This window comes from Anopheles bellator, chromosome 1, assembly GCF_943735745.2.
Source record: "Anopheles bellator chromosome 1, idAnoBellAS_SP24_06.2, whole genome shotgun sequence".
Taxonomy (NCBI): domain Eukaryota; kingdom Metazoa; phylum Arthropoda; class Insecta; order Diptera; family Culicidae; genus Anopheles; species Anopheles bellator.
The window spans coordinates 50,152,902-50,168,237 of record NC_071285.1 but is presented as its reverse complement, the minus strand read 5'-3'; the positions used below and the strand labels follow the sequence as shown (position 1 = coordinate 50,168,237).

The window sequence follows — 15,336 nt, the reverse complement described above, 5'->3', positions numbered from 1 at the left end:
GACCATCCCGCGCCTGCTGCCCGGACCCGCGATCCTCCGCGTGCTCGGAAAGGACGGCGACGGCGGCGACGGCGGCGACGGCTGCGGAGAGCCGATCGTTCCGACCCCGGGTCCGTTGTTTACATTTCGGGAGGTATTTTGTTTTTTCGAAAGGATTTCTCAAATTAGTCGACCATTACGCTTCGTCAAGTGCGGACAGGGCGGCTCGGCGGCTTCTCCTCAAGTGCGCGCGCGCTATTCTGGCTCCGCGGTCGCTCCGAACAGGACGTCTTCAGGCGCCCGCTCTAGTGAAGTGTTTCTGTGCACGGATGGACTAGTGCAACACCCTACCGTAGCGGCTGGGTTTAATTTGTGGGATCGAGTGAAGTGTAATAAGCGTTTAAAGCGATCTGCGCCTTGATCGTCGGAAGGTGGAATTGGTGGATTGTGTGGTTGTGCAAAATTGTGAGGCCTCGGTGGACGTTGTGATAGTTAGAGAGCGAAAAAAGATGATTAAAACGGAAGAGCACATGGATGTGACGGTGGGCACGATCGGTGATGTGAGCGAGGATCAGGGTCTCATCATCGGTGGGCATAATGTTCCGTCGAGCGCCGGTTACCACTATCGGCCCCTCTCGTCGAACATCGTGATGGCTACGCCGCACATAATAGAGAATCCGGCCCTTCAAGGGCTGCAGGACGATCGGTCGATGATGAATCATCACTACCATCACTACCACCCGCACGGGACGCACACGATCGCTCATCCGGCAGCATCCCAACAACATCACTCGCAGCAGCACCAGCAACACCACCAGCAGCAACATCATCACTGGGTCCCAACACCCAACCAGCACACGCAGCACCAGCAGCAGCATGGGATCGATGTGAAGGACGAAATGGATGAGCGCCACTCGCCGTCGATCGCAGTTTATCAGACCGGCGGAGAGCTGAAACCGGAAGGGGACGGAGTCAAAATACCCTCGATGTACTACCCGTTCGAGAAGCTATCCTCGTACTACATCAACCACCGATCGCCGTACCTGATCTCGCAGGTGAACGACGATCCGGTGGGCAGCGAGTCCGTCCTGGTGGATGGAACAGCCCGTGGTCCGGCAAACGGATACCTGCTGGAAAGCTCCATCAACACCCTGAAGCTAACGGGCACGGGCAGCGAACCGCTCGGTGGGTCGATGATGGGTTACGGGGTGGTGCCCGTCTCGTCGGTGGAGCTCGTCGGGGGCACGATGCAGGAACGGGCGCGCAGTAACGGTAGCAGTGCCAGCGGCACCATTTCCCCGACTTCCTCGTCGGCGATCGTTACCAATCCGTACACGGTGCTGCAACACCACCACCATCAGCAGCATCTGCACCACCAGCACCAGCACCAGCACCACCAGCCATCGACGGGCGAACGGCCACTCTGTGAGGTGGGAAGTGTCGGAACGTCCGTCGGTGGGGTCCACATAACGGTCAATCCACTCGCAGGACATTCGGTGTCCAAATCGGTGTCACCGGTGACTCCGCTCGGATCGCCCGGCTCCAGTACGACTCCGACCCCGCCGGTCAGTGCGGGGGGCAGCGTGTGTGGCAATGTCGCCAGCTCTTCCGGTGGTGTCATTGCCCGGAAGGGCAGTATCAGTGCCGTCGGGAGTGCGGCTGGCGGTGGCGGAGAGCAGCAGCTCAGTAGCACTACGCCCGAGGGCCAGAAGAAGGCCCACGGGGGCCGACGGCAGGAGAAACCGCAGCTCAGCTACATCAACATGATCGTGATGGCGATCAAGGATTCGCCCCATCGGCGCCGCACGCTCAGCGAGATCTACAAGTATCTGCAGTCGAAGTGAGTCCCCGGGAAATACTTGGTCAGTCGACTCCGAAGCGTAGCATAAGTGTGGCCTGATGTGTTTCGGAACTGGCACGGGCGCTGGGACCGAGAGAGAGAGTGACATCATTCCCAGCCACTCGATGGGATCATCCGTGTCGAAAGTTTGCAATGAGTGTGTGCGTCTATTTTTGGACGCCTATCATGGAGCTCTGTGGGAAATATGGAAACGGTTCGGCGCTGGTTTACCGGTGGTGTCCATAGCTTCATGCTAGCTGGTCCACGCGTATCCTTCTGCCTCTGGGTTGAAAGTGAATACGAACTACATATCGCCATCCGAAGAGTGATCAGTGATTCCCTCCAGTGATCTTTTGCGAAGTTCCCAAGGCAAGCCATTTAACGGTCCGTCTTCTCTCCGTCTCCGTTCGCTAGGTACGAGTTCTTCAACGGCGAGTACAACGGCTGGAAGAACTCGGTTCGCCACAACCTCAGCCTGAACGAGTGCTTCAAGAAGCTCCCGAAGGAGTGCGGTAAACCGGGCAAGGGCCACTACTGGACGATCGACTCGTCGGCCGAGTACATGTTCGAGGACGAGGGCAGCCTGCGGCGGCGACCGCGCGGTTTCCGGCGCAAGCAGCAGCTGAAGGGCTACGCCACCGGCAGCGCCTTCTACACCGCCGGCAACACCGGCTACGAGATCGCCGAGCTGGCCGGCGGATACATTACGGCGGCGCAACCGTACGGCGGCTACTCGGCCGACTACGCCAACATTCCTCCACCGATGGGTGGCGGTGGCGGTGGAGGTGGTGGTGTAGGAGGTGGCAATGGCAGTGCTGGAGGCGGTGGTCCGGTGGCTCCCCAGGGATCGCTCTATCCGGAGCCTCCATCCTCGACGTCCTCATCGGTCAGCTCCTGGCACTATCCGACGGGCGACACGCTCGGGCAGTACTCGAAGATCACGCACACGTCCCTCCACGAGACACCGGGGTCGCCGGGACACGGCGCGGGAGGCCCTCAGACGGGGGGCACAGTGCTGGAGTATGGAAACTATACGTTCCCCGGTGCGACCCCGGCACCAACACCCTACGGGCTCGACAGTGGTGAGTAAAGTTGCCGGCCGAGAACCGGAAACGGCCGCGTTATGGGGTCTTAAATGGGCCATTCCTCGGGCAGCAAGGCTTCGTGACTTGCGGGTGTTGTTGGTGATTTGTCGAAAACACTTGCCGATTCCAAGTTTTGAATCTTTTTGGACTGACGACGAGAAGTCCTAATTAAAATGGAATAGGGTTCGCAAGGTGCATGTTGAAACACGGCTTGTTGGAAAATTATTGGAATTTCAATTGTTGAATTAAATTCACGGTTTCTTATACCAATCTCTTAGAATCACAATATTCCAATGTTCGATTAAAAATTATAGACGAAAAGTAAAAAAAAGGAATATGAAAAGTGATATTTTATCATAGTATGTAAGGTTTTTTTGTGTTTTTATGGCCTTTTCTCACTGAATGGAATTATAGTTAGTGTAACGTCAGTAAAGGCAGGATTCATCTATTGCCAAACATGACAGAAAACCTCTAAATCGTTGTAAACTGAACAGTAATCTAAATAATATTAGGGTTTCAAATATGATAAATTAGTTGGGCGATTTACTTCTGCTTAGAATAGGCATGTCAGCGATGCATTTGCTTGTTTGTTGTTTGTTTAAGTAATTTGTTTGTTTAAGAAGCGATCCAACAAAATATTTTCTTCACTTGATTGTAACAACACTTGAATGATGAACAGAGAAAGTGAACTTCGAGACATTTTATTGATTGACACCAGGGACATGATGGGCCATTAATTACCCCTTGCATTTGGAGACCCTTTCGTGTTATTCCGGGCGTATGAAAACCCAATGTCTTTACGATCCGCCAGCGCACGATCTTCTTCGAGCAGTTCGAATGCATTCATAAGTCCCCCCGAAAAATTGAATCTCGTTTGGAGAATAAAAAATCTTCGCCCAAAACTAGGAATCGCTACGGTCCGCATCGCTTCGTCACGATCCAATCCATGATGGGCCACTTGAAAAGTGCACCCGAAGCATGGGGCGCGCGCGACGATCGTGTCACGTGTGGATCGAGCCACGGGCCGCCGACGCATGGAGCACGGAGACGGGAGCACCGCCTCGCCGGAGTTCCTTCTCCGGCGATGCTCCTGCGGGTTACCAACTGTTGAAAGTATCGTTTTAGCAGCGATTATCCGCTTTTGATTTATGGTTCTCCGTAGCCATCGCCGAGAACGCGTGAGCCGTTGGCGAGCACGGTCGTGAACAGTGTAGCACACCATTAGCGCGTATGCCGACATACTTGTAGCAGTTTTTTTTATTCATGCTGAGTTTCGGTAATCGATACTTTCCGGAGCCTGTGGCTATGTGGAGCAGCGCACGCGCAGGGGGCAAAGTGGGCCTCGGGAATGGAGACAGAATTAGACTCGCGCTGATAGCGAGTGGAACAGTTGGTGATCGAGTTGATCGCGTCCGTCGTTGCGACAACTTGTTGATTGCGTGACGACGGACTTGTTGGGGTTCACGCAGAGTATGTCAAGGGAACGATGAAATCCGATTATTAAGCTGTCTTCCTGTATTTTTCCGGTCGCCTTTTCCTAGGACTGAAAATGGCATCCCTCGGGCAGATGGCACCACCCGTTCCGACATCGGCGACGGGATCGACCACTCCGGTTGGCACATCGTCGGTCGGGTCTCCGTCGCTCGCTTCGCTGGTGATATCGAACCCGGAAGTGGAAGGTCCTGCGGCCACACCTCCGAGCGTTCTGGTTGAAGGCGACGGGGACTGCAAAGCGGCGACCGGCGGCGGCTACAACGTCATTGGCGGCGGACTCGTCGGCCATTCGATGGTCAGTGCGCCCGGTGGGAGTGGGCAGATGCATCAGCATAACCACCACCACCACCACCACCACCCCCATCCGCACCATCATCATCAGCTGCAGCAGCATAACCACCATACGCACCATCATCCTACGCATCCACACGCACACCACCATCATCACCTGCACGGAAATCACCTGAATCTGGCCGCCCCGTACTGATGCGGACAGGTGCGCGTGCGTGTGCGTGGAACACCCGCAACGACGGCCATTTTGGAACGTGTGACCCGGTTTCGACCCGCGCCGAAGGCCAAACAAAATGAGAGCGCAACATGAGGATGGAACGGTGCGGGACGACATTTCTTTTGCCGCTTTCCTTGTGTAACCTGGATTGATCAATCGATCAATCGATAGTCCTATAGAAATTGGAAGAATAGAGTGTAAGATTAGCGCCCCGGTGAGACGTAGTGGAAGTGTTTGGATGATCAAACAATACAAAGCAATATTGTACATTGAATTCAATAAAATTAGTCGGTCTACTGTAGTAGCATTTGTGTTGTGTTGAAACCGAAACAGGAAACTATTCAAATTAAATAGTTGATCTTCTTCCGCATTGTATAGACGAAAAATAATTATTAGGTTGGCTAAATAGAAATCCATTGCGAGAAATCCAAAGCTTTATTTAAGATGTTTGCGATGGTCCGATTTGCGTCAAATATGCATCGTTTTGTTGAAAAACTTGCCAATTTAAAGAAAGCTTCATAATTCCTCTATTATAGCAGAATTCTTGATATTCGGTGCCGATATGATATGATATTTATCCTTTCCTAATCTGAATTTCTTATCACTAAGAATGGTTTGCAATGCGCGTAAAAGGTGATAATCGGTTAGTGCAAGGTCCGGACTATAAGGTGGAGGCATCGAAACGTCCCAGCCAAACTCCCGCAATTATTCTTATTCCAATTTTTGTTTCTGGTGACAAATTCTGAACGTTTCTAGTCGATCGCTTGCTTCAAACGGTTGCAACGATGCTGACAGTAGAGATCTGAATTTAGTGTTTGGCCCCAGTGTTTGGTTTGGAATTTAGTGTTTTAGTGTTTGGTCTGAATTTAGCGTTTGGAACTTATAATAAACGATTCCTTTCAATGCTCACAAAATACACAGCAGAGGTTGTTCTTGGCCGTGAGTTTATCCTTGTTTGTCCACCGTTTGAGTTGTTTCATAATCCTTTGACCACAATCGTTTTTCCACAATATTGTCATAAGTGCCTCATTGCTCATCCCGAGTACCCATCCGTTCAATAAATGGGTCGATTTCATTCCGTTTGACCCAAGCTTTGCAGACGGAAATTCGATCCATCAGAATTTTTGTGTTAATTAGTGTGGCAAATATCGAGCTTCTTTCTAAATACTACTTTGCACAAATGGCTTAAATCTGTTTGATAGTTAACCTTTAGCTTCTGGCCGTTGCTCTGATTACTAACATGCCGATCAGCTTTGATTATGTTTATGGTTTTATCGATATTTTCGACAACTGATCTACCTGGGCGATGTGCATCTTTAACTTGACAAACAACTGAATCAGGTAAATGAAACAAAAATTGCACGCAGCTAGTGAATACGTCCACAGTTAACTCCCTGTAACTAACAAACGAATGGAACAAACAAAAAACAGTGAAGAATTTTTCAAGCTTTTTTTACCTTGCTCATCTTGATAACAAGCATAAACTTGACATTGTTTGATCGAGACATTTACCGAAAAAATAACAGATTTCTTTATAGCCAACCTAATATTTACACTCAAGAAACGCTTCATTGAGTCGAAAGTCAACGTATGCATTAGAAACGCTTGCCTTGTGCTATATTTCTGGAAAGGCGCGAAACATTTCAAAAGCTCGACTCGAAGCGTTTTTCGCAGTCGAAACGTTTCACGAAGCTTATGCGTCATAGTATTTTTCAACCCAGACAAAGCGATTGCGAATGGATTCAAATTTTACGTTTCTTTTCTTCCACATGACGGTTACGAAAAGTGAATGTTTCGCGAGTCGAGCTGCCCGTTTTATCGCCGATGTGGGTGAAAACTTTGTTACCGCATTTTTATTGCAATACTGATCAATGTTTTCATCTTATCTCTTACCGATGCTCGCGGCGATGATGGTGATTAGCTAACTTAATTGCATATTCCAACACTCTCTGTCCTATCACCGAAGCATTTTTCACGGAGTTTCCCAGCTAAGCACCACCAAATGATCCTGCTTCATCCTAGTGAGACGTGACCGGGACAGGAAGCCGACGCGTTACCGAGCCGGAACGAAAGGATGAGCGATAATCGATGGGCAGCGAACGTTCTGCGTTGTTGGCCAAACACTGGGATTAGGGACATTCCGGTTTAGAGATTCGGGCCCGGGAGGTTTAACCCCGTCCGGAGAGTTTCTCGATCGGCTCTCGGGCCCAGCTTCGCTCAGGTTGCGCGCAGTTTTCACCGTAATCTCTGACCGACGGCCGAGTAACCAGTTTGCTGGACGTGATTTTTAACGGGACGGGATAATGAGGCTGAGTACGAATGTGATGGCCACTGCCGAGATGGACGAGACAGCAGAAAGCAGGCAAGGGATTAACGTATTGACTCTGACGTTTTTTCCGCCTCACATCCATGTGGTCCGTGGCCAGGCGAAAAGCGTCCAGATAATGGTGACGCTCGCCCGGGTAGCTCGACGCAGGATATTCCCAGGGGTCTTAGAAAGTCGTTTAATGAGTTCGAACGCGAATGCTGGCAAGATTTGTGGCTCAATTCGATGACACCAAACTGTGCGAGAAATCAGCCAGTGAGATCTTCGCAACACTTGAGGAAATGATCGCACAACGATCGGGGGCACGTCACTTGACTGGCAGACCCCTCAAGGAGCGATAAATTTCCGGACCCATTCGCAGCTAAGGCTGGTGAGGCGATAGCGAACGTTCGGTGAGTGTTCGATTTCCACTTCACAACTCCTCAGCGCGATGATAGGGCCCCGATGAAGGAAGTAATTAATTACATTTTATTTACACGAAACCAGGTGGAAACCTGCTGGGAATGGGTCGAAAGTGAGCAATGCAGCTCGAGCGCAGCAAAGTACGCAAATAACGAAAGAGTGTGCGTTTGAGGGCCGGAGAAACCCATGCTGCGTAAACGATTGTTTCCTACATCCGTGGACGCACGATCGAGTAGTGTTTTGCACTGTGATCGGTGCATTGCTCTTGGCCCCGTGAGCGTCATCAGGCATCACTTGGGAGTTTCCACCGACCATTTTCCACGCCACAAAACCTTGACCACACACTACACGGACGAAATGAGCAAAATGTAATTATTGTTGGTTGGAGTATCGAGTTTTTAGTCCAAATATTTATCCACCGCCCGCCGGCCAGCCAGCCAGCGACCGCCTGCGCCGCCACCACGGCGGTAGCAAACAGGTGTATAATTTTCAATTTTATTGTTTTCCCTCCTCGCCTCGCCTCGTGGTCGGTCGCAGCTATCGCGAATGCCCTCGATCCTTGCAGCTTGCCGGTACGTCAGGATCGTCCTCCGACCACTCTCACAATCGCGTCCCACAACAATGCTTTCCTCTCCCGCGCTTGGCCAGTCGCCAGCTGGACCAGCCCAACCACCCGCCCGCGACTGGCCTCCGGCTCGCGCGATAAAAAGCGATAATCATTAAGGAGCGAAAAGAAAACATAACAAACCGTTTTAATTTGAAACATTGCCCTACGTCGCCCCCCCGCCGGACGGGTGCTTACGTTTGGTTCGAAAGCAAAACAGAACCAAAAAACAAGGGGAACAAAACAACTCACAGCACAAGCAATAGAAACCGCGTTGTGAAAAACTCGGGCAATGAATGGCGCGCTATCACCTGTTTCGGCGATGGCACGGGCGGTCCTGGCCATTGTTTACGGGGTTTGATTTTGGATTTACGATTTGTGTCGACAAAGTTTCGCTCGATTGGGGTCCTAGGGGGGTCGGTCTGCCGAAAAACGATGGGGAACGATGAATGAATTTCGAGGCCCGTTTGGGAAGCGTATTATCAGCTTTATGAAGGGTTGTTTTGTGCATTTTATGCGTTTGGTCCTTGAGCGCGTTGCGTTTGGTCATTGTTGAGGCATATTAGTGATTAAATTTTTTTTTATTTTATTTGAACTGGTCAGAGTTGACTTCTTCAAGTCACAGTTGGTAATGTACCGAAAAGTCTGGTAAAAGCTAAAAAAGTTGGAAGGGCAAAGTTCAAATTCTGCAGAGGAATTTACTGTTTTAAAAACTTCCCAGACGACGTTCGTTGAATTTCCCAGTGCTAGTGGAAACTTTTGAAGTTTGTTTTTAAACATCTTGGTTTATTTTTTAAACAATTCGGAGTTTTAACTAGCTGTGTTATTTAACTCATGCCTAATTGGTTATGAAATCGCAACCTTTTTCTTTTGTTATCGGTCAACCATTACGAGCGCTCTTTTGATATCCAACCATGGCTCGATGGAGTACTGCCGATCAACGTTAATCAGCGATAAAAATCTTATCAATTAATCTTTATTAATAAGCTTAATAAATTTAGCAATGTTTTTACCAAACAAGATTTTTTATGATGCGTTGGTTATTTTCGAAAGAAATCGACTTATCGACAGTGAATGATTCGAACATATTGAAACATAATAAATTTACTAATAAATAAATTAATATCAATAAATTATCCCTAACTCGATTTTATTTATCTTGTTACCTGCAACAGAGAGAGTTGTTTGATAATATTTTTATTTAAAACATCAGCTTGTTGCTTACGTAGCCCTGTGCATCAATAATCAATCAATATCGCTGAAAATCGATGTACACCCTTTGGAGTCCCAATTTCCCAGTAGCTGATTTTCCATCCCGAAAACAAAAAACATCAGGAAATTCCACACTAATCGCCTCGGCAGTCATGTTGGTGGCGATGTGGGAATGTCAATAAAACCTGTCCGGGAGGCGCATTTTTGGATCTACTAGGATGATGGACCGCCCGATGCGTCGTGAGTGGTTTGAAGTGCATCCTCGAGAAGTCCCTGGCTGACAATATTGACTTATTGCATTTGTTGCGCACGCAGTCCGTCGCAGCCCCGGCGAAGCCGTGGCCGTCCTAAGCAAACCGAAATGTTTTGTGTTTTTTTTTGTCAACAGGAGGAATTTCTTACGGCGATCGCTAACAAGGCGGGGTCCTTAATGGCGGCCCGAAAATGGCCGAGCGAGAGCGAGAGCTGTTTGGAGCGGATCACATTTCGGGGCCACAGCCGTGAACGCAAATATTGAACAACAAATTCGGTCCTCCCGATGCACCCGATGACAGGCGCGTCGATGGGCGACGAATGAGGCTGAGGTCGGCACCGGCCGGCCGTAGGCTTTCCCGGGGTCTGTGGCGACACAGCGTCTGCTACGACGGCGAACGGTTAAGCACCGAAACGTGTTCCGTTTCGCGTTACAGGAACTTCGGGCCGGGACGATTCAGTGACATAAATTAGGAGCCCACTTTTCCGGGTCCGGGTGTGGAACCGTTCAATTACCGAACGGTACCCTGGCCAGACCGCATGACGGCGATGCTGCTTCCGTTCGGTGGGCCCAGTTCCTGTTTTGACTGTCACGCTCGTAAAGATCGGCACGATCACATGGTTCCGAACTGGATGGATGCCGTTGTTTCGGGTCCTATGCGATGGCTACAATGACTTTCTATGCGCTCGATCCATATTTTCAAAACATTTTGGAATTTTTATTTACTCCTAATAACTTTTAATTTAGTGTTGAATAGGAGTATTGGAGTGTTGTGGTCCTCGCTCATTTTGGCCCACGTTTTCTATTGTTCTTCGTGCTCAGTATGAATAGGTTTGAATTTAAATAAAATGACATTAATTTTAACTTACTGACATATTGCTTCGATTTTTGAGTTAGCTTTGGGACCACTCTCAGGATAGGTGAATTGATGCCCAGTCCGATTAAAAATTGTTCCATTAATTGCACTCCACCTCATTCTACGCGAAGGACCCCATAACCCGATTTTCCAGCCAGCGATTTGTTTAACGGAACCCCTAGTGCCAGTTGGCCTGTCCGAGAATCCCCACGCAGCAGCAGCAGGAGTAGCCAATGTACGGTGTGGGAAATGAAGAAAAATATTTGGACTGCTTACCGGTGGGCTCCCGTGGAATGCCGAGTGTCTGTGGGAACCGACCAATCGAGGCTCGAAAAGCCGCAATCAAAACCGGGACCCGGGACACAAAGTCTCTGGCCGGCCGGCTGAGGCGCAAAAAATTAGTGTGGGAAACTATTTCCGTGCCCGTCCGGCGTCCGGGGAGTCCGACGGAGACGGCGGTCCCAAGACGGCGCGCGAAAGGGTCGTTGATTTTTGATTGTTCAGCCAGTATCAAGAGCTACTTTGGCCCAGAGGCCCCACGCTCTGGAGTGCGGGCCGGGCCCGTTGAGGCTTTCGATCATTATGCCGCGGCTCGAGACGGTTGGTGGGGAAGCCGCCACATGGATGCGTGTAAATGAGCGAAGAGATTTGGAGGATGATTCAGGCGGCCCGACAGTGCCCTTGACGGGGAGTGCCCGGTCCAGCTTTTATTCTCATGCCTTCGGGCTCCATTCATCACCGTGCCACGTGATTCATGCCGGGTCCCGACCAGTTGGTCCCGACGCCGTTGTCCATCGTGGGGCTCAATGCCATCGTGGCCGAGCTTCTGGAAGTACACTCCCTTCGACAAGTGGGAGTCGCCGAGGCGGGCCGAAGATCACAGGACCCTCGCATGGCGGGGCAGCACACATCCGGCCGAGAACCTGTTCCTTTGATCTTTCGCATGCGGCCGTTTGATGGCGCTTCTCGAGGGCACCGAGGAAAATGCACTAAATGTTGCGTGGAAAAGCCGGCCTCCCAGCCGTCAATCGAGCTGGCGTAAAGGTGATGAAAAATGTGCCAAAATGTAATTCCGCGGGGCCACACTCCTCGCCACGCTGCCGGTTGCAGTTCTGAGGCCTCTCCCTTTCGCTCGCACACACGTCTCTCTCTCTCTCTCGTTCTCTCTTTCGGTCTATTTTTGCAGCCAACTTCTCGCGCCAACACGTTATAGTTATTGCAGCAAAGTGGCCGCGTAGAGTCACCTCCGGTCCGCGGCAGACTTGAGGCCCTCGCCCTCCGGGTCTGCCCTGCCCTGGATGAGTCGAATGATTTTGTTTACCACGAACGCATTGTATAATAATTCTGTAAACACTAGACGCGGACTGTGTCGGAATACGTAAACAGTGTCCTAGTTCTGGCCCGAGAGCCAGAGTGATCTTCGACGGGCTCCACCAGCCACCGGGACCCTCTCCAGAGTGCGATCGTTTGGCCCACATAATGGAACGGGGTTTGTTCTTCCCATTTTGGCCACTTTTTTCGCCACCAGAGCGATGAAGTGCGTGAGTAAAGTGCACGGATTTCCGTTCGCTTCCGTTCGTCACGCTTCGTGCCAATCGCTGGCGCTTCGGGTCTCCGGCTGGCGTTTGATGTCTCAATGGGTCGTGGATGCATCGCTAGCTTCCGCAGAAGGCTGGCCCGTGCATCGTTTATGGCGCGAAGGATGAAAGTGCCGCTAATAGGGGGCGACCCGCGAAAGGACAACAATCTGTACCGTATTGGCCGATTTGCCATAGTAATATTTTTCCATTAAGACTGCATTTTCCGAGTGTACCAAAGACCTGCTTCTAAAACTTTTTTATGCAAATTGTAATGATAAATTAAATATTGGTCCTACCAATGTTGTGACCCTTGTGACAATGTCCTAATTAGCTTCAAGGATCACACTCAAAGACACCAAGTTTGATGCATTATTCATCTGGCAATCATCCTAAACATCAGCACCGCCAAGAAACAGGATCAGCCGTCGTCGTCGTCGATCGATGATTTATGCATCCTGCACGCGGGCCATTAGAGGCCCATCCGTGCCGGAGTCCTTCACGTCACACTGCACTGCGAACGGTCAAAAGTGTCCCATTTCTGGGCGCGCTGCGGGAACCGACCAGAAAGACAAACACGCTCCGGAGATCGGGCCAAGGACTTCCAGCACATGCCGGGGCGTAACGGGCCTGTGTGTGCAAACAACGGACGGGCCGTTCCAGTGGAAGAAGACAAGTCCTGTCGGGCGCGGCCGCGAAACCGAAACACGTGTTCCGGATTACGGACGAACTCGGGCCGTAACCGATGCGGAACGGTTTGCCAAAGTCGAGCGGTCAAGCCCAGGGCGAGCCGAGGCGAGCTGGTTTTCCGGAAGCGAGGTGTCGGCTTGCGCGGCTGCCCTTCCGGTTTGCTTCCGGCAGCCGTTACGGTCCAGCGGAGCCGCCGAAAACGGAGCCGACCGCGGTGCGTGAAGCTAATCGATAACGCGTGTAACCGCTCCGTTAGCGGATAATTAGCTGGCGACCAGCATCCTCGAGGGCCGAGGTGTTGATGGGCGCTGCGAGAAAACGGATGGGCTGCCGGTCATTATCGTGGATTTGTATTTTGAGGGAAAATAATTTGAATATTTAATACGGATGCTTGACACGGGAAGTCTTTGGAAGTTGGCTTGAAACAATCACCTCCAGTAATTTTCTTTTTGGAGTCGTTCGATTAAAAAGAAACGAAGTTGTTAATCAACAAAGAGTTCCAAAACTCTTCCGATGGAAGCTCTTCTTCAATAGAACCAAAGTACCAACCAACAAACATTGGCTATTGGCTCTGTCAAAGTTTACATTTTTTCAACGTTTATTTGGACACTCTCAATTATGCTCCGGTCCACGTCTTCTGTCCCTGCCAACGAGTGCAAGATCACGTATTTTAATGTTTCGTTGCATCCGTCGGAACCGTTTTTCCGAACGGATTATGTCCCTTGGGGAGTCATCAGCCCCCGGTGGGAGATCGTCAGGTGACCCGGCGGAACGTGAGAAAATCATCCACCCGATCGCCAGGTCGAACCATTAAACCATCGTCGATCATCCCGGGCATCCCGGGTGTGTGATCCACAGTGTCACAGGGTGTTGAGCATAAGCCGCTGTTGTGAGCCGAAAAAATGAAAACGAAACGAAGTCTCCGTGGCCGATCGTGACGTGCTGTTGAAGAGCGCAAAATTCTGTCTGTCATCGGGCAAACGCCCGGCACCGACGATCGGGCAGGATTCGGGCCTTTTATTCGTGGGGCCACGCATTAATGCTGGCCGACGGAACAAACGGCCTGTTTTGTGGATAATATTTCACGGTTGACAGGTTGATTGATTGGACGGGCCATTGCGTGCACCGCACGGAAGCATAATCGGGTTATCCGGGGGTCCCTTTCAAGCCGAATCGTGGCCGTTAATTGGATGACGCTGAAGACTCACCAACTTTCAACTTCCTCAATCGTGCATATTTGGCTCCAGCTATTTCCATTACGCGGGGATGATTAGTGTTAATGTGTAATGCGATTACAAACATGAATAAGCGACTGAGATCGATTTCATTGCAGCCTAATCGGGATCGATCGCAACCAACCTCGATCGATTAGCTTCCCACTCAATCTGGGCGGTCTGTCTCGAGTAGTCCTACGGCCAACGTGGAGTGCGCCGGGACTCGATCACCTCAACAGGCTTCCAGCGGAAAATCGGACCCAATCGATCCCGCATCGTTGGTGTTCCCACTCGATGGTGCCAATAAAGCAGGTCTAACGATGCATCTCGAGTCTGGGTCGATGGGACTTCGCGGCTCGGTTGCGCCCGAAAGTCTGGCCTGATTTTCGGGCCAACTCACCGAGTAGCCATTTTCGCAGTAAGCCCTGCGCCGTATCGCTGTGTTTGTCTTTCTCGGCAACCGGCCCTCAGCGCTGAGGCAGTGCCACGTCCACGTCCGCCCTCGACGGCCTCTCGAGCGTTTCCTGTCCCTGCCCGGGTCCCCGGGACCGAACTGGACGATGAGTTGCATCAGAATGTGCATTCAACTTCGGTGCTAGCAGGGACTCCTGATCCTCCCGTGTCCCTTCGACTGCTGCCGTGCCCGTAACGTTTTTGCGTAATCTTGACACTGCCACGTCCTGGGCGAGAGGATCTTACCCGGTCGCGAGACCTCGGTCGTGAGACCTCAAACCTTCGGCCCTCGGGTCCTTCGGGAGTGAGGGGAATGCTGCTGAGGGCTCTTAAATTTGATATTTATTGTTAATTTATTCCCCACTCTCGCGCACGCGGGTCCGGAATTTCAGTCCACCGGTCCACTTGTTGTCAGTGCCCGCTCTGGGTTCGGACTTCTGCTCGGCCTCGTCCGGAGACGGAAAATGGAATAAAAACTTGTTGAAAAAATTGTCGATTCATTGCCGGACTCCGTCGCCGGCCGGGTCTGTTTGCGTTCTTGGCAGTCACACACATCCCCGGAGACGGACGAACCTCTTGGTGCGTGTCACTTTGCTCTGCGATCGCGTCCATCGCTTCTCTTCACTCTCTTACTTCATCTTTCAACCTGGCAGTTGGAACGTCTTCAACGACGACCGAACGCTCAAGTGGGTATCTCATTTCTAACACCCGGCGGCTGCTGCGCTGCGCTAGGGGAACACGCCGGACACGGGGACCACGGAGCCACGGTGAAGTTGATCAAACGTTGGTCTCCGCTCAAGAGGCGATCCGTCAGCGTGCGGATCACCGTGAATCGATTGAACG

General features: G+C 51.1%; 1 protein-coding gene across 1 annotated transcript; it reads left to right on the top strand.

Moving 5' to 3' along the window:
* The first annotated feature begins 488 nt into the window (after positions 1 to 488).
* LOC131215787 (forkhead box protein D2) lies at positions 489 to 4,885 on the top strand. The gene is made up of 5 exons (XM_058210184.1): positions 489 to 1,316; positions 1,359 to 1,819; positions 2,234 to 2,901; positions 4,446 to 4,712; positions 4,773 to 4,885. Exons 1-5 carry the CDS (start codon positions 489 to 491, stop codon positions 4,883 to 4,885), a joined length of 2,337 nt encoding a protein of 778 aa, XP_058066167.1.
* Positions 4,886 to 15,336: the final 10,451 nt, after the last annotated feature.